Below are 20,648 nucleotides of genomic sequence, written 5' to 3' on the forward strand. Positions count from 1 at the left end.
CTACTGATAATATGACCTAAATAGGCCACTTCTTTAAAGAGAAATTCACACTTCTCTGGTTGTAGTTTTAAATCTGCTTCTTTTAGTCTTTGTAATAATCTTCTTACCTTTTTACCGTGTTCTTCCAAATTTTCTGCATATATTACAATATCGTCTAAATAGACAAATAGTTCAACTCCTTGTAGACCTATTAGTACTTGATCCATTAATCTTTGGAAAGTAGCTGGGGAGTTTTTTAAGCCCATGGGCATTCTTATGTACTCATAATGTCCGTGTACGGTCGAGAACGCTGTTTTTTGTCTGTCCGAAGGTTCTAGTTCTATATGGTGAAATCCACTAGCTAAATCAAACACCGAGAAGTATGCCGCACGGCCGTGATTATCGATGATCGATAATATATTGGGAAGGGGGTAGGAATCACCAACTGTCTTTTCGTTCAGGGCTCGGAAGTCAATTACTATTCTCCACTTCTTTTTTCCGGTTCCGTCCATCTTTTTTGGTATTCTAAGTAATGGGGAGTTATAAGGTGATGAGGAGGGGGCAATAGCTCCTTCTGAAGTCATTCTATCGATAACTTTGTCAATTTCTTCTTTTTGGGCAGGTGAAAATCTATATGGTCTAGTATGTATAGGGATTTCGTCCACTGTTATTATTTTATGTCTCACGCGATTTGTAGGAGTTAAATGTTCACCTGCGAGGTAAAAGCTTTCGGGATATTCGTATTTTCATCATCCGAGGACTCGTCTTCTGATTCTTCTCCTGGTAATTGATAATATTCAAAGGGAATTAATTCTTGAGGCGGAATTTCCACTTCTATGTTATCTGTAGTGGTATTTATTGCTAAAATATGGCAAATTCCGTTTTTGTTAGTAACAACACCTTCACCTATTATCAATCCATCTTGAGTTCTAATTAGGGGTAAATAACCTTCTTTGATGTCTGTATTTGAAACTTCTATGGGGATTACTTGGCGCGATCTAGCTTGTATTACTAAATCTTTGTTTTTATTTTCCTTAGTGCTAACTAAAATGTCTCTAGCTTGTCTAGATTCATTATCTATGAATAATATAGGTTTTACAGGGTTAGATACTGTCACGATGGTATTGTGCCAAAATGAAATGGCTGCCTTCTCTTGTCTGAGGTAGTCTCTTCCTAAAATCCCGTCAGATTGTATAGGAAAATCTGAGGGTACTACTTGAAAAGTTACTAACTTTTTATCTAGTAATATTTAAGTTGAACCTAGTGTCGATATTTTTGTTGGGGTTATGCTTGTGATTTGAATGGATTTGTCTTGTTGGACAATTAATTCAGGCTGTAAGACGCATAATTTAATGAGACTTATATCTGCTCCGGTATCTATTAGTAGTGAGGCAGATAAATCGATGAAGTTAGGAGATTTTAGAGTAATTACTGGGGATACTTTGTGTGTTCTGGTTTGCAATATAGTTCTTGTTTGCGAAGCATCATTACATTGGATTGACGCTCTGGTTCTTCTGTGCTCGTCGTTGCGTCTAATCGTCGAGCTACTTTGAAGTTTAAATTCTTTTCTACAAATGGAGTAGGAGATTGTGAACGAGGAGGTGTTCTAACACCGCCATATTGATTTTGATTATATCCGTCAGCTCTTGGAGGAGGTGGATAAAATGAATAAGGGTTAAATTGCATATAAGGATAGGGGTTAAAATGAGGGGGATATTGAGGGACTGAAGGGTAATAATTTGAAGATGAAGATTGAGGGTTATAAGGAAGTTTTAATATTCCTTGGGGAATAGGAGATTGTGAGCGAGGTTTAGGAGATTCCTAGGGAGGATCAAAATGTACCTTTGGGCTGGGACTTCTGTCCCTTGATTCATAATTCATGTTTCTCAAACGATAATCATTTGAACGTGAATAGTGATAGTTATTACTGTAATTATACAATTGTTGTTGGTGTCTAGCTTCGTATTGAAGAGCAGCTTTAAAAGCATCATCGAGTCTTTTTAAATCTCTAGCCTCTATTACACTAGAAATTTCGTCAGGAAGTCCTTTAATAAAGGCATCTAATGCACAATCATTTAAGGGTTCTGTCATGTTATCTATTTTGTCGGCGGCATAGTTTTCTTCCAGAGCATTCTTTGCTCCGGCTAATAAAAGTGTTAGCCTGTCATAGAACTCGCTTACTTTTTCATTACGACCCATACGAATCGTAGAAATTTCGTGTAGGTACCATGAATAGGTTTGTCTGGGGGCGAATCTTTGCTTTAAATGTTTTATTAAAGCGTCAATGGTTTCAAAATTTCTACCTTGAGTACTATCACGTGCAGCACCTTTTAATTTTGCCATTACAGCTTTTACATATTGATCTTCGCAATTAACAGGGATACTTGTTGCCCCGCTAATTATGTCTTGAATGAAGTCCCTTACAGGAGTGCTTTTACCATCGTAAAAGGGAATGTGCATAGTACCTTGTTGTATCGCGAAACATTCCGCCATTGACGTCACCATGGCGTCATTTAAGGTACGGTTAAATGTTGGTTCGTCTGTCATTTTGATAATTTTCATAGAATTTTAATATTCGTTTATGATATCTATATTAAAAGGAAGTCCTAGGATACCTATTACACTTGTGAAACCTTGATAATTTACAACTTGAAATTCGAGAACACTTTTATTTATGCAAATTTGAGTTTGACCTTCTGTTATTAGAGTTCTGTCCCTAAGGGAATATGTTATGGAACGATTTATTCCGAAAAATGAATTTAATTCTTACTCTTTTATTATATTTATAGGCAAAGACGGGTCAATAATAAATAATCCTTCAAATTCTTTAAAGAATCGAGATTTTATTAAAATTTGAGGGTATAATTCTTTATATCTTTCGAAAAAATAGAAGTATGAACTCATAGAATTTCTGTGTGGTAGGACCTTTAGAACCTTAGGTTCGTTTCTTCTCCCAAAGTGGTATGTCTGACGCGACGCGCTTTGAACTACTGTATCCCGGCTTAAAAAGTGGTTTAAGTCAATGTTGTCGATCAGGCTTCTCTTTAGGGCGGTTAACTTTGAATTTAATTACGCGGACTATTACTTTATTTTGAATTATTATTTTTAATCAAATATAATTTTAGATATATGATCGAATTGATTCTTATAACGGTAATATATGATTGACCAATAGAATATAGAATAGAATATTACAATAATTATTACAGTTACTATTATACAACAATACATTAATAATTAATTATTAAGATTAAATAATTTAATGCGAACGATTATTGAATTTATTTATTACTTTTCAATAGGTTATATATGTGTTAATATAAGTTAATATGATTAAAATTTTAATTACAAGAACATTTATAATAATGCTTTATGTACTTGATTAATTGCAACGTATGCAATAGTTAATGGAATTAAAGTTTTGAATATAATTTGGATAATTTTTGATCTCAATTTCTGGTTTTTTGGAAATTTTGACCTTTGAATTGAAATTGAAGGTTTAGAAGATTCAGCTTCAATAAATGTGCGAGTGAAAAATTTTGTTTTAAATAAGCTATTTAAATATGGAGCTCCTAAAATACCAGCAATACCAAATTTGCTTGAGTAGGACACAAGATGAAATTCAATGTTGCTTTTACTGCAATTTAATTTTACTTGTCCTTTGGTTAAAAGGGACCCTTTTTTTAAGGAATAATACGTAGGTTCAATTGGTAAATAAGGTACTATAGCTGATTCTTTTATTATATTAATTTCTAAAGAAGGATAAAGAATAAAATTACTTTCAAAATTATTAAAATCCTTGGATTTTAACGAAACAATTGGATATTTTAACCTATACTTTTCGTGATTTGCAAAGTAAGACATTAATAATATTTTAGCTGTATGTAATAAGGATTATTGAGTTGTGACAATGACAAGTTAAATTTTAATCCAAAGGTTTATAATTACGTTTATAGATATAACTTATTAATTTTTATGTGAATTATGTTACAAATGAAATTCTCTAGGGTTAAGATTTAGGAAATCTTGACCTAAAACACCGGCTAAATCAGGTTGAGTGTCACAGGCGATTGTGCTAAATTTTACTAATTTTTTAGCAATTAATATATGTACTGTTCCTGTGGTGAAAATATATTCTGGGGTTAAAATGTAAGTTTCAGAGCGATCGATAATCGTTTCTGAATTTATGTGAGTTTCTTTAATTAAATTAATATCTATGGCCTTATTTATGATGAATAGACCTCTCGAGTTTTTTATATTACTTGACGAAATATGAATTTTTGGATAAATTTCAGTATTAAAAATAATATTGTTAGTTTGATAGTTCATGAGTTTAACAATTTAACGAGGGAGACTGTAAAAGCGATGGTTGCGAAAAAATTGAGTAATGCGTCTCGTAATTCTCTGTCGAATTGTTTCGTCTTGTCTCTAAATGGTCCTTTCGTGATCGATTGCCCAATTCAGAAAATACTCTGTTTTAAACAGTTGATTTAAAATGGTGCCCCCAAAATACCAGTAATTTCGGTGTTACTTTGATAATCAATAACTCCAAAATCTAATAAAAATTCTGAAAATTGAATTTTAACCTCTCCTCTCATACGTATCGATTTTTGGAAATATATTGATATTATGTTTCTATCAATGATTGTAAAGGGTGAGATTTGAGATTCTTTGATTAAATTTGTCGTTAAAGTTAAATCGATAAGAAAATTTCCGCGGTTTAATAACCTATGATTTTGCTATTTTATTTTCAGAATGAATTTTGCTTTTATCATTTAATCTATTTGAGTTTTTAGACTTTTTCGCTGGTTTAAAGAAAATGGAGATATCTTCTTCTATTTTTAATTGTACGTTAAAAACATTCAATGGGGTTCCTATTAATTCTATAGATTCCTCATTTACTTTGCTTTTCTTACAAAGCTTTGCACAATTAATTAAATTTATTTTCAGAATATTTAGACAACAATTATTATTCATTTAGAAACAATATTAAGGGTTGAAATTTAAAATATTGTGTCCACAAAATACAGATATATATATACTATGCACAAATGAAAAGAAAACACATTAGTTTGATGTAAAATTTTCAGTTTAAAAGGCTTATGAATTTTTAGGAAAATGAAATGATTGCAGAGCAGTGATATTTAATTACTCTTGTTCTAAGTATTGAAAATCGTCAACTTGCACCTTTTAAGGAAAGAATTAAATTTTCGAGAACTCCGAACTGCGAGGGGAAAATAAAAATTCTAAGTGTCAACAATAAACAATTTGCACGATAATCGAGTACAATTCGGACCGTATTGCCGATTAAAGAAAGAACAATTGTTAATTTTTATTACTGGAATTATTTAACAAAAGTGGCAATCCCACCGCTGCTACCAAATCAGCTGTCACGTCCCGAGCAATGGTAGACTTTATTTATTGTTAAATAAATAATTGAGAAGCAAGTTTAGCTGATTAACAGATTGGTAAGATCTGCATTTATTTTTAATGTAGGATCGCGTCACTTTGAAAGAACTAAGGGTTCTCGTTAAATAAATTATATGCACATTCCCTTTTTAAAACGATTTATTGTTTAAATATTTCATAGAATAACAATTAGATATACTTACAGTTATTATCTTAGATTCAACTGACAATTAATAAGCTGCAACCGGCTGAACACGGCTGCCACACAGATTGCAATTATAAGATTTCAGTTCGTTAATATTCACTCATATACACGACTTTTACACATTATTACAATTATTAATTTTTTTCTAAATGTTGCATTCACGTTACAGTACCTTGATACAAAAGAAACTCGTTTCTTTATAACGGAATCAACTTGCACCAAATTGGAAAGAGAAACAATTAATATAAAGAAATTATACGACAATTATGTAGTATCGAAATTAGATCCAATTATACAATTTTATTCCGTACTTTAAGTAAAGAAACGAATTTCCTATGATAATTACACTGACTCTAACTGCAATATACACGATTGAAGGGCCGAACTTAACAATGAACGTATTACAAGAACGCGTCGAAGTTAATGACATTTGTTCTTCACAATTCAGGGGTTTATATATTAGCTAACTGCATAGAATTTAATGGGGGTAAAACACGTGCAAGAGCCAAAAAGTAGAAGTCACGTTTTTGAGCTAAAAGATAGAAAGCACGTACAAAGTATCAGATATCAGTAATAACTAATACATTTTCAACTCTTGAACAAAGGTTGATTTATAACATTTGAATTTATGTAACTATCTTATCGACGGTAAACTTAAGACAACTACTCGTTGGGTACTTATCATTTGTCTGAGTAATAAAGTTTAGAAGCGCGACAATCGGACAATTATCATATGCTTAGATAATTTACCGACCGCTGCTCTAATACCTACATGTCGCTAGATTTAAATTGAATTTTAGTCGGATCTATAATCAATAATAAGGTTTTATACTTTATAATTATTAATTATACTATATAGTTGTATTTAATTAGGTATTAAGTGTTTTATTAATTAAATTATATATTTATGATAATTGTTTTGCATAAATGAAAAGAGAAATTAAATAGAAAATTTGTTACCGGGATGTAACATCATGAGAGAAGCAATAAAGGAAAGCACTAGGTTAGACGAAGAAATACAGTCATTAAAACGTTCTTAAATAAAATCATTTATCTGTTGCCTTAAATTAAATTTAATTTTAATAATGTTAATCGCATAAGCTTTTTTTTAAAATGGTGTTTATTATTTGCTTTATATTTTTATGCATAAATTAAAAATATTTGCAGAAAACTTAAAAATTTTGTTAGCAATATGTCGTGTATACAATATTGTATTATAATTATAACAGAATTATTATTTACTAGCAAAATTACACGCGCGCAAGCGCGCGTCCAACTTTAATTGCCATGGTTATTTTAAAATAATAATAATATTAATAATAATAATAATAATAATAATAATAATAATAATAATAATAATAATTCTGCATCAGTGGAGTATTAAATTAATAATAGGTATATTTCTAATTTTCACGTTATCATTTATTTATACACAGAAAAAAATGAGTTTGATGTTATATAAATAAATAAATTTAAGTAAAAATTTTAAAATATAAATATTAAAATTATAGAAATAAATATTTTTGATAAACTCAATGTTCGATGAATTTTTTATAATCTTTCAAATTACAAAAAATTAGTTATGCTAAATATTTTTTTGTATTTTCTATAAATATTTCGTTGCAAATGAAAATTTTAAATTTATGTTTTTTTTTCAAAAAATTTAATTAACTGATAATTAATAAATATTAAAAAATTATGTAATCAAAAAGAAATTTAAATTAACAGAAAATTATTAATTATATTTTAAAAAGTATTAAGCAATTAAAAAATATTTAAAAATTTTGAAAAAATAAAACCTAAAAAAAATTTGTAATGTTTTAAACTTTAAACTTAAATTAAAAATTAAAATTAAATTGAAAATTTTTTTAAAAAGCAAACTATTTTTATATTGTTTATAGATAAAAAAATATAAAAATTTAATAATTAATAATAAAAACAAATTAATAATAATAAATTTATGAATAATAATATATAATAAATAATAATGAATAATGAAAAAATAATGAAAGAAATAATAATTATAAGTTAAAATGTTCTAATTATCTGTAATAATCATTATATTTAAAAAAATGTATATATAATATAATAAATTTATAAATAATAATAAAAATTATATTATAATTGAAACTTTTTTTTCTATAAATACCAAGTAGGGAATATACTGGTGCTGCACACAATGAACAATATTTTTTTTTTACTTTAAACTGTCACTTAGTATATGACTTAATTAATGACGATGAATAAAAATATCCGTCTCATTAACCATAAAATATTACGAAATCAAGAAATGTCAAAATTTTAGAAAAACAAATGAACAAAATACGACTAACTTCAAGTGTGGACAGACGGAATGAATGAATGAATACGGAAATTATTATAGTTAATTGTTCGAAGATCGTTTAAAAGAGAAAAAGTATGCAGAACAAAGACTGAATATATAAAAAGGTATTATTGTTAAAAGTTTCTTAAAAAAATAATTTATCTATTGTTTTAAATTTAATTTAACTTTAAGTACATAAATCGTATAATAAGATGTTTTTAAAACGATGTTCATGATTTGTCTTACATTTTATAAATAAATTGCAAACAACGGTATTTATAAATAAATGGTCCACGTAAAAAAAATCATAAAAATGTTTGTGCTTATTTTTTTCATGTTACATTAACTAGGAAAAGTTTATATAAACAGACATCCATTCTTGATCTGAATTAGTGAAGTCGTCCATTAATTTAAATTAGTAAGAGTTTTCAATAACTTTTTAAAAAATTATACTATTTGAATTAGTAGTTTTTATTTTTTGTACCAAAGTTTCATTACAGAATAATTAAAAATTAGTACAATTTTGACTAATTTGAATTGTTACATGACACTTTACTAATTAAAATTTAGAGAGTCATAAATAGTAAAATATTTTCAAAGTTCTTATGTTAAAAGTGCACCTTGAAAAACATTATTTTGGGCCTTGAAAACCTTGAAAAATCCTTGAATTCTTTTTTCAAGAACCGCTAGACACCCTGTATATGTCAACAAGCGTTTTCCATGTTTAAAATATGAGTAAAATTGAGGAAAGTGGAAACAAATTTTCTTCCCTATAAGAATAACATTGTGTCGTCTGTTTGTTTTCCCTCCAGCTATCTGACGTCATACTTGATTTCGAAATATCTCGATGAAATGACACAGCGTAACTCGCATCACCATCAATTAAAAAAATAAAGAAAAAGTTATTTCGCATCGATCCAGTTTCCAATGTAAAACATGTTTTTAGATGTAATTTGCCAAATCAATATACGATTTTTTCTCAGAATATAAAAAGTTTTAAATTTACAAAAAAATGTATTTAAAAACACTATGTTAAAGTTAAACGAAAATTTTTCAGATTGAAGAAACTATCATATACGACGCCGTTCAACACTTTAAAGAAGCTTTGTACGTATTAAGCACCAAAGATGTAAATATTCAACCAAAACCACTCTCCTGTGACAAGAATGAAAAATATCATGCTGGTACGGATATTGCAACATTGTTACGTGAGGTAAAAATTATTTTAAATATTCATCACCTTTTCGTAAGTAGAAAATAATCGTTTCAAATTTTTTTGTAATAGCGACTAAATAAGTGGTTAAGGGGGAGTAACACCTTTGACCCGGAAAAAAAATCAATTTTTATTCGTTTTCTTAAACGATACTTTATGATATGTAGAATAGAAATTATATCAGCAATTATATCAGCAAATTTTAAATTTTGTTTACTTTATTCCTGTGACTTAAAAAAATTCATGAAAAACAGGTTTAAAAGAGAATACTCCCACTGAATTGACCAAAAAATCGAATTTTATTTTGTAATGGTTTCAGTAGTAGTAAATTGAAAGAAAAAGGTCTGAACCTTCCGTCGGCGCACGGTTTTTCCAGTAAGAAGCGAAAAATTAAAAAGAATTGAAAATTTCTACCTTCCATAGAAAATGATATCTTAATTAACTTTTTGAATTCTATTTCTGTTAAATTCGTTTGTATTCTTTTTAGGGCTAAAGAGCGGATCCAAAAATGGTAGAAGAAATGTCTAAAAATCGACCAGATTAGCTTGAAACTTGTTACTCGAGGGTTTATGGGGTTGCTAAATACGAATCTAGAATCAGTTTTCAAAATTTCAAAATAGCGGATCCAAAATGGCCGACAATATTTCTAAAAATAACTCAGATCAGGATAAAACTTGTAACTTGGGGGTTTTTGTGGTGACTATGATTCTGGCGATTTCTGGGATCGCTGATTACGAATATGTAGTTGGATTTTCAAAATTCACAAAATTTAAAATGACCGATCCAATATGGAGAAGCGTGCAATAAGGATTTTAAAGTTGCTATTAATTTGACCTAAAATACCATTATTTTATGTAAGTCTTACGTATAAAAATTTGTATCTCCTAAACTTTTGAGAATACTATTTTGCCCTTATAGGTTTTTGTAGTAAAAAATACTTAAATAAACTTTTCGAAGCCTATGAGCACCATTTTTTTCAATTCTTATTTTTTCAAACGAAAGGTTTTCGGGACGATAATTAGAAATCTTACACAAGAAGCACGTAATATATCCTCAATATCAAGGTAATATTACACGTGAGATTCGTAATATAATGCTGTAATATTACAGTAATCTTACAGTAATATTACAGACTGATTTGAGTTATTCATAAAGCATAAAAAACGTAAATATATTATAAGTCAATTTGGCTTGTTGGTAAAACTCTGGACTCGTGTGCTTTCAGTTCGGGGTTCGATTCCCTGGATGGGTAGATTTTTTTCGTAAAGAAATGTTCCCATAATATTACTGTAATATTCTCTTGTAATATTACATTAATATTACGGTATAATATTACTGTAATATTACCTTAATATTAGCGCGTAATATTACAGTAACATTACCGGTAATATTACCTTGAGGCGGACATTTTAAGATCACTGTAAGATTACTGTAATATTACAACGTTATATTACGAAGCTTACATGTAATATTACCTTGATATTGAGGTTATATTACGTGCTTCTTGGGTACCCGCACACGGTGTTCTAGAAGCGAAGATAGGTTTCACAAAAATTCGAATAAAAACGGTTTGTGTAGCGTGTTTTGTACATATTTATAGGTTAAAAATCCATTTTAAATAAAGTCCTACCTGTTCCCGTTTTGGAGAAATCCATTAAAAACGTTTTTTTCACAGAATATTGTAGGGTATTATTTTAATCCTAAAATAGAGTGAAATAAGATAAGATACAAATAAGATCAAGGGGTCGGTGTCCTTTTTGGAAATTTGTTAACTTAATATAACAGAAGATGTTTCGTTTTAAAATAAGAAATGTTAAAATTATTAAGTTAAAAACAATTGATTTCAATGACACTTCAAATTAGGCACAATATTATAGGTTCCGCAATAAAAATTTAAAAAACAACAATAAATAATTTTAAAAAACCATAAAAAATTAAAAGAAATTGTTTATATGTAACTTTTTAAAAAAAGAGTAATTTTAAAGGTATATATCCAAAAATTCGTAAAAAATTGCATAAAATTGCAAAATAACCCTTTTTCGGGTTAAAATTAAAAAAACATGTTACAAAAAAAAGTATGTAAGATTTTCTAAAAGCATATGGCAAAGTATTTTAATTTATTTGAAAATAAGTGAAAATAGATTTTCCAAGGACGGTGTTGAGGTCACAGGGTCGGTGCCGTTTTTGGAAATTTGTTAACTTAATATAATAGAAGATGTTTCGTTTTAAAATAAGAAATGTTAAAATTATTAAGTTAAAAACAATTGATTTCAATGACCCTTAAAATTAGGCACAGTATTATAGGTTCCTAACTAAAAATTTAAAAAATAACAATAAATAATTTAAAAAAACCATAAAAAATTGAAAAAAATTGTTTATATGCAACTTTTTAAAAATAGAGTAATTTTAAAGGTGTATATCCAAAAATTCGTAAAAAATTGCATAAAATTGCAAAATAACCCTTTATTTCAAATGAAAATGCAAAATATCCCTTTTTCAGGTTAAAATTTGAAAAACATGTTACAAAAAAAAGTATTTTATATTTTCTAAAAGCATATGGCAAAGTATTTTAATTTATTTGAAAATAAGTGAAAATAGATTTTCCAAGGACGGTGTCGAGGTCACGGGGTCAGTGTCGTTTTTGAAAATTTGTTAACTTAATATAATAGAAGATGTTTCGTTTTAAAATAAGAAATGTTAAAATTATTAAGTTAAAAACAATTGATTTCAATGACACTTCAAATTAGGCACAATATTATATGTTCCTAACTGAAAATATAAGAAACAACAATAAAGAATTAAAAAAAAACATAAAAAATTGAAAAAAATTGTTCATATGTAACTTTTTATAAATAGAGTAATTTTAAAGGTGTATATCCAAAAATTCGTAAAAAATTGCATAAAATTGGAAAATAACCCTTTATTTGAAATGAAAATGCAAAATAACCCTTTTTCGGGTTACAATTAAAAAAACATGTTACAAGAAAAAAGTATGTAAGATTTTTTAAAAGCATATAGCAAAGTATTTTAATTTATTTGAAAATAAGTGAAAAAAGATTTTCCAAGGACGGTGTCGAGGTCACGGGGTCGGTGTCGTTTTTAGAAATTTGTTAACTTAATATAATAGAAGATGTTTCGTTTTAAAATAAGATATGTTAAATTATTAAGTTAAAAACAATTGATTTCAATGACTCTTAAAATTATGCACAATATTATAGGTTCCTAACTAAAAATTTAAAAAATAACAATAAATAATTTAAAAAAACCATTAAAAATTGAAAAAAATTGTTTATATGCAACTTTTTAAAAATAGAGTAATTTTAAAGGTATATATCCAAAAATTCGTAAAAAATTGCATAAAATTGGAAAATAACCCTTTATTTGAAATGAAAATGCAAAATAACCCTTTTTCGGGTTAAAATTTAAAAAACATGTTACAAAAAAAAGTATGTAAGATTTTCTAAAAGCATATGGCAAAAAATTTTGATTTATTTGAAAATAATTGAAAAAAGTTTTTCCAAGAACGGTGTCGAGGTCACGTGGTCGGTGTCGTTTTTGGAAATTTGTTAACTTAATATAATATAGAAGATGTTTCGTTTTAACATAAGAAATGTTAAAATTATTAAGTTAAAAACAATTGATTTCAATGACACTTCAAATTAGGCACAATATTATAGGTTCCGCAATAAAAATTTAAAAAACAACAATAAATAATTTTAAAAAACCATAAAAAATTAAAAGAAATTGTTTATATGTAACTTTTTAAAAATAGAGTAATTTTAAAGGTATATATCCAAAAATTCGTAAAAAATTGCATAAAATTGCAAAATAACCCTTTTTCGGGTTAAAATTAAAAAAACATGTTACAAAAAAAAGTATGTAAGATTTTCTAAAAGCATATGGCAAAGTATTTTAATTTATTTGAAAATAAGTGAAAATAGATTTTCCAAGGACGGTGTTGAGGTCACAGGGTCGGTGCCGTTTTTGGAAATTTGTTAACTTAATATAATAGAAGATGTTTCGTTTTAAAATAAGAAATGTTAAAATTATTAAGTTAAAAACAATTGATTTCAATGACCCTTAAAATTAGGCACAGTATTATAGGTTCCTAACTAAAAATTTAAAAAATAACAATAAATAATTTAAAAAACCATAAAAAATTGAAAAAAATTGTTTATATGCAACTTTTTAAAAATAGAGTAATTTTAAAGGTGTATATCCAAAAATTCGTAAAAAATTGCATAAAATTGCAAAATAACCCTTTATTTCAAATGAAAATGCAAAATATCCCTTTTTCAGGTTAAAATTTGAAAAACATGTTACAAAAAAAAGTATTTTATATTTTCTAAAAGCATATGGCAAAGTATTTTAATTTATTTGAAAATAAGTGAAAATAGATTTTCCAAGGACGGTGTCGAGGTCACGGGGTCAGTGTCGTTTTTGAAAATTTGTTAACTTAATATAATAGAAGATGTTTCGTTTTAAAATAAGAAATGTTAAAATTATTAAGTTAAAAACAATTGATTTCAATGACACTTCAAATTAGGCACAATATTATATGTTCCTAACTGAAAATATAAGAAACAACAATAAAGAATTAAAAAAAAAACATAAAAAATTGAAAAAAATTGTTCATATGTAACTTTTTATAAATAGAGTAATTTTAAAGGTGTATATCCAAAAATTCGTAAAAAATTGCATAAAATTGGAAAATAACCCTTTATTTGAAATGAAAATGCAAAATAACCCTTTTTCGGGTTACAATTAAAAAAACATGTTACAAGAAAAAAGTATGTAAGATTTTTTAAAAGCATATAGCAAAGTATTTTAATTTATTTGAAAATAAGTGAAAAAAGATTTTCCAAGGACGGTGTCGAGGTCACGGGGTCGGTGTCGTTTTTAGAAATTTGTTAACTTAATATAATAGAAGATGTTTCGTTTTAAAATAAGATATGTTAAATTATTAAGTTAAAAACAATTGATTTCAATGACTCTTAAAATTATGCACAATATTATAGGTTCCTAACTAAAAATTTAAAAAATAACAATAAATAATTTAAAAAAACCATTAAAAATTGAAAAAAATTGTTTATATGCAACTTTTTAAAAATAGAGTAATTTTAAAGGTATATATCCAAAAATTCGTAAAAAATTGCATAAAATTGGAAAATAACCCTTTATTTGAAATGAAAATGCAAAATAACCCTTTTTCGGGTTAAAATTTAAAAAACATGTTACAAAAAAAAGTATGTAAGATTTTCTAAAAGCATATGGCAAAAAATTTTGATTTATTTGAAAATAATTGAAAAAAGTTTTTCCAAGAACGGTGTCGAGGTCACGTGGTCGGTGTCGTTTTTGGAAATTTGTTAACTTAATATAATATAGAAGATGTTTCGTTTTAAAATAAGAAATGTTAAAATTATTAAGTTAAAAACAATTGATTTCTATGACTCTTAAAATTATGCACAATATTATAGGTTCCTAACTAAAAATTTAAAAAACAACTATAAATAATTTAAAAAACCATAAAAAGTTGAAAAAAATTGTTTATATGCAAGTTTTTAAAAATAGAGTATTTTTAAAGGTATATATCCAAATATTCGTAAAAAATTGCATAAAATTGGAAATTAACCCTTTATTTGAAATGAAAATGCAAAATAACCCTTTTTCGGGTTACAATTAAAAAAACATGTTACAAGAAAAAAGTATGTAAGATTTTCTAAAAGCATATGCCAAAGTATTTTTATTTATTTGAAAATAAGTGAAAAAAGATTTTCCATGGACTGTGTCGAGGTCAGGGGGTCGGTGTCGTTTTTGGAAATTCGTTAACTTAATATAATAGAAGATGTTTCGTTTTAAAATAAGAAATGTTAAAATTATTAAGTTAAAAACAATTGATTTCAATGACACTTCAAATTAGGCACATTATTATATGTTCCTAACTGAAAATATAAGAAACAACAATAAATAATTAAAAAAAAACATAAAAAATTGAAAAAAATTGTTCATATGTAACTTTTTATAAATAGAGTAATTTTAAAGGTGTATATCTAAAAATTCGTAAAAAATTGCATAAAATTGCAAAATAACCCTTTATTTGAAATGAAAATGCAAAATATCCCTTTTTCGGGTTAAAATTTAAAAAACATGTTACCAAAAAAAGTATGTAAGATTTTCTAAAAGCATATGGCAAAGTATTTTGATTTATTTGAAAATAAGAGATAGAAGATTTTCCAAGGACGGTGTCGAGGTCACGGGGTCGGTGTCGATTTTGAAAATTTGTTAACTTAATATAATAGAAGATTTTGGTATTATTTTAATCTGCAACGTTTTTTAATACCTTTTAGTTTAATGTGTTTTTTGATAAGGAATAAAATTCTTATAAGAAAGAAAGACAAATTGTATGAAAATTATATTTATATTCTTAAATAATATTTTTTTTAATTTTTATATATAATCTTTTTATGTTTTTCTTCTTCTTTCTTCTTAAACTTATAGGTTTCAAACCTTCGTTGTAGGTAACTCTACTTTACCCTTGGTGGATGTTACCGACCGTTGTCGCGAGATGGCGCTGTAGGCGCGCTGGAATTTTTGAAATTTTTAACCCGTTTGATCACCTTCCTTACCACCCACTTTCCACCCTCTTGGTCAGACACCACACCCTTATTTGCATATGTCTTTTTAAAATTTAACCCTTTTGGTCGCCTACCCACCCCCCTAATTTGCATTTGTCTTCCCTATGTATAAACATACGGTTCCAAAAAATCAGAAATCATAATTAGAACCTCGAGGAATAAAGGGTTCGCGAGATACCGCGCGGGACTGTGGGTTGTGCATAGTGGATGACTCAAAAGTAAAAGGTGCGCGGCAGATGAACACGTACGGTCACCGGCCCCGTTGGTAGTCCATGCGTCAAGTGGGGATGGAGTTCAGTGGTGGGATGTTGTGAATGGTGGGGACTACATGTACCTCAGGCGATTCCCGTAGCAAGGAAAGTCATTCTTTATCAGCTTCCAGTATCAGCAGCAGGAGCAGACCTTCAGCACTCGCAGCAGTAGAATTAAAATCGAGAATCCCACCCACATTCCTCCCAATTGGTCACCCACTCATGTCTTCTTAAGCTTCCCTCCCACTTTCCACCCACTAATTTGCATGCCGATATTATTTTCCCTGGTATGTATCTATTTTACCATATACTAATCTTGTTTTTCAAAAGAGGGTGGCACTTTTTATCGCAAGATTGCGCTGTTGCTCGCGGGAATTTTATAAATTTTAACCCGTTTGCATATGCATTTTTTGAAAATTCTACCCACTTTCCTCCCACTTGGTCACCCGCTGCCAACAAAAACGCTTGCTGATTTGACTCCAAATGCTATATATACTGTAACTAAAATAAAGAGGGTGCAGACAAAATGCGGAGGTAGGATTGTAGCAGAACTAGATACTACATTCAACACTTTCCTCCTAGCGAGGTTCGCGGAGCTGTTCGAAGCTGAACCTGCATCTTTCACAATGATTGAAGAAGCCGCGCAATCTCAAGAATTACAATTGAAATATATCGGCGGAAAGTTTAATGTAATCAAATTTGAATATAAGTAATATTTAAAAAAATTATTAGACTATAAAATCAAAAAATAATTGTAATATAAAATTGTAAATATTTAAAATGTGAGAAAAAATAAATGTATAAATTTACATAAAAAATTGTTTCTTTTCTTATTTTACCTTCATTATTAGTCTTAATACTAAGGGTATAGGTTCAAGTAATAAATAGGCGTTTTTTATTTTTTAAAAACTAATAAATTAATTTATTCAGATAAAGTATTTAAAATTTATTATACATACGATTCAGAATTTTTGTAAAAAGATTTTAAAGTAGTATAAGTACAATCCACTTCATTGACACCATCTGAAAAATTTCTCAATTCATTCGATACATTTAGAAACCAATTTCGAAGAATCATAACAATGTTTACAGCACAATGGTTAGTTTGTGTAATATGATACGTACATGTAGTTAACAATGATTCAGTTTTAATATTTTTAATCTCTGGACAGTATATATCTTCTAAATTTTGTACATTTAACAAATATTTTTCTAACCACTGCTTTTTTTCAACACCTTTCGTGTAGATAATTTTTGCACCTCGTAATGTTTCTTGTATAATAGTACGCAGTTCATCGTAAGATACATCTTCAGACATCCAGTGGATTCCACGATAATTGTTTGTTAGTCAGAGATTTTCACTTTTATAACGTTCAGGTAGTGAATTCCAAGCACTTGGAGGTTCAAAGAGGTAAACTCGAGGTTGAGCATCAGCTTCAAGAGAAAGTATAGCCAACTCTTTGAAAATGAAATCGTTGCAGGGTTTCTTGAAGCCTTAAACGTCTACGATGAACTCCATCCTGGAATAGAAATAAATTTCTATCCCAAGAATGTGAGTTCAACCCCCCCACTACTTTCATTTTACCCCCTCCACTGCTTTACATCTTCTTAACTTAACTATAATTCCAGATTCAAAAATCCAGTATTTTTAGCGCGATTAAGTTGAGGCGGTGTTAATGAAACAAAGCTTTTTCATTTTCCAATCATACCACTTGGTATGATTTTTAGCTTTGATGAATATTATAAAAAATTGTTATGAACGCTTAACATGAACTGATTTTAATAAGATCACGTAGTGATTTAAATTCTATTATTCAAATGGGTGAAGGTGCAGATGAGCAGTTCAAAATACAAATTACTAAAGTGGAATGGTTAGTGCCATATGTTTTACCATCTGATAATAATAAAATAAAATTATTGAAATTTATCGAGAAAGATCCACTAATTTCTATGAGTTTTCGATCGTGGGAAATGTTTGAATATCCTTTAATTCCGTCAACTACAAGAGTCATGTGGCAAATAAAATCGTCAACGCTGTTACGAACTATCGTAACGAAACTATAAATTAAAAGTAAATAAAATGATAATAAATAATTTTCAAGAATAATTGAAAATTATTTAAGAATAAAATCCCCAAGTCGATGCCACAATGTATATAGGCATGTAATTTGAATCCCCGATAATCGCGCGCGTTGAGTGATACTCCACACATACAGACTTATATTCTCGTTGCTTCTAAAAGTGTATCTATGGCTATGATATTGTAATATAACTTTGTTAAACTGTTATATTATAATGTATTATTTTATTCTATCTTATGTTATAATATTCTATATTATTATTTATACTATGTTATATTATGCTATATTATAAATTATATTAATTATCTAACACCAATATTCAAGCTTGAATATTATAAAATATGCATGGAAAATATAATATGGTGTACTTACCTTATATAGAGATACTAAAATATTATTGTTATAAATAAAACAATTGTATTTTACTTATTTTCATTAATAATTTGCATTAATTAATTAATTAATAATATGCAAATTATTGTTATTTTATAATTTTTTTTATATAATAATGATAAATCGTATCATTATTATTATTATTATTAACATGTACACAAGAAGCACGTAATATATCCTCAATATCAAGGTAATATTACACGTGAGATTCGTAATATAATGCTGTAATATTACAGTAATCTTACAGTAATATTACAGACTGATTTGAGTTATTCATAAAGCATAAAAAACGTAAATATATTATAAGTCAATTTGGCTTGTTGGTAAAACTCTGGACTCGTGTGCTTTCAGTTCGGGGTTCGATTCCCTGGATGGGTAGATTTTTTTCGTAAAGAAATGTTCCCATAATATTACTGTAATATTCTCTTGTAATATTACATTAATATTACGGTATAATATTACTGTAATATTACCTTAATATTAGCGCGTAATATTACAGTAACATTACCGGTAATATTACCTTGAGGCGGACATTTTAAGATCACTGTAAGATTACTGTAATATTACAACGTTATATTACGAAGCTTACATGTAATATTACCTTGATATTGAGGTTATATTACGTGCTTCTTGGGTACCCGCACACGGTGTTCTAGAAGCGAAGATAGGTTTCACAAAAATTCGAATAAAAACGGTTTGTGTAGCGTGTTTTGTACATATTTATAGGTTAAAAATCCATTTTAAATAAAGTCCTACCTGTTCCCGTTTTGGAGAAATCCATTAAAAACGTTTTTTTCACAGAATATTGTAGGGTATTATTTTAATCCTAAAATAGAGTGAAATAAGATAAGATACAAATAAGATCAAGGGGTCGGTGTCCTTTTTGGAAATTTGTTAACTTAATATAACAGAAGATGTTTCGTTTTAAAATAAGAAATGTTAAAATTATTAAGTTAAAAACAATTGATTTCAATGACACTTCAAATTAGGCACAATATTATAGGTTCCGCAATAAAAATTTAAAAAACAACAATAAATAATTTTAAAAAACCATAAAAAATTAAAAGAAATTGTTTATATGTAACTTTTTAAAAATAGAGTAATTTTAAAGGTATATATCCAAAAATTCGTAAAAAATTGCATAAAATTGCAAAATAACCCTTTTTCGGGTTAAAATTAAAAAAACATGTTACAAAAAAAAGTATGTAAGATTTTCTAAAAGCATATGGCAAAGTATTTTAATTTATTTGAAAATAAGTGAAAATAGATTTTCCAAGGACGGTGTTGAGGTCACAGGGTCGGTGCCGTTTTTGGAAATTTGTTAACTTAATATAATAGAAGATGTTTCGTTTTAAAATAAGAAATGTTAAAATTATTAAGTTAAAAACAATTGATTTCAATGACCCTTAAAATTAGGCACAGTATTATAGGTTCCTAACTAAAAATTTAAAAAATAACAATAAATAATTTAAAAAAACCATAAAAAATTGAAAAAAATTGTTTATATGCAACTTTTTAAAAATAGAGTAATTTTAAAGGTGTATATCCAAAAATTCGTAAAAAATTGCATAAAATTGCAAAATAACCCTTTATTTCAAATGAAAATGCAAAATATCCCTTTTTCAGGTTAAAATTTGAAAAACATGTTACAAAAAAAAGTATTTTATATTTTCTAAAAGCATATGGCAAAGTATTTTAATTTATTTGAAAATAAGTGAAAATAGATTTTCCAAGGACGGTGTCGAGGTCACGGGGTCAGTGTCGTTTTTGAAAATTTGTTAACTTAATATAATAGAAGATGTTTCGTTTTAAAATAAGAAATGTTAAAATTATTAAGTTAAAAACAATTGATTTCAATGACACTTCAAATTAGGCACAATATTATATGTTCCTAACTGAAAATATAAGAAACAACAATAAAGAATTAAAAAAAAACATAAAAAATTGAAAAAAATTGTTCATATGTAACTTTTTATAAATAGAGTAATTTTAAAGGTGTATATCCAAAAATTCGTAAAAAATTGCATAAAATTGGAAAATAACCCTTTATTTGAAATGAAAATGCAAAATAACCCTTTTTCGGGTTACAATTAAAAAAACATGTTACAAGAAAAAAGTATGTAAGATTTTTTAAAAGCATATAGCAAAGTATTTTAATT

The 20,648-nt window shown here is 27.5% G+C and overlaps 1 protein-coding gene across 3 annotated transcripts in view; it reads left to right on the forward strand.

Moving 5' to 3' along the window:
• LOC127277003 (glutamate receptor ionotropic, kainate 2-like) overlaps window positions 1-20,648 on the forward strand; it is a 590,803-nt gene that overhangs the window by 222,775 nt on the left and 347,380 nt on the right. For all 3 annotated transcript variants that reach the window (XM_051297788.1, XM_051297790.1, XM_051297789.1), the window contains one exon: window positions 8,974-9,129. In XM_051297788.1, the coding sequence (XP_051153745.1) occupies window positions 8,974-9,129 (156 nt within the window). The remainder of the gene's footprint in view (window positions 1-8,973; window positions 9,130-20,648) is intronic.

This window comes from Leptopilina boulardi, unplaced genomic scaffold (assembly GCF_019393585.1).
Source record: "Leptopilina boulardi isolate dan_hultmark-lab unplaced genomic scaffold, ZJU_Lbou_2.1 LbouV2_162, whole genome shotgun sequence".
NCBI classification, from domain to species: Eukaryota; Metazoa; Arthropoda; class Insecta; order Hymenoptera; family Figitidae; genus Leptopilina; species Leptopilina boulardi.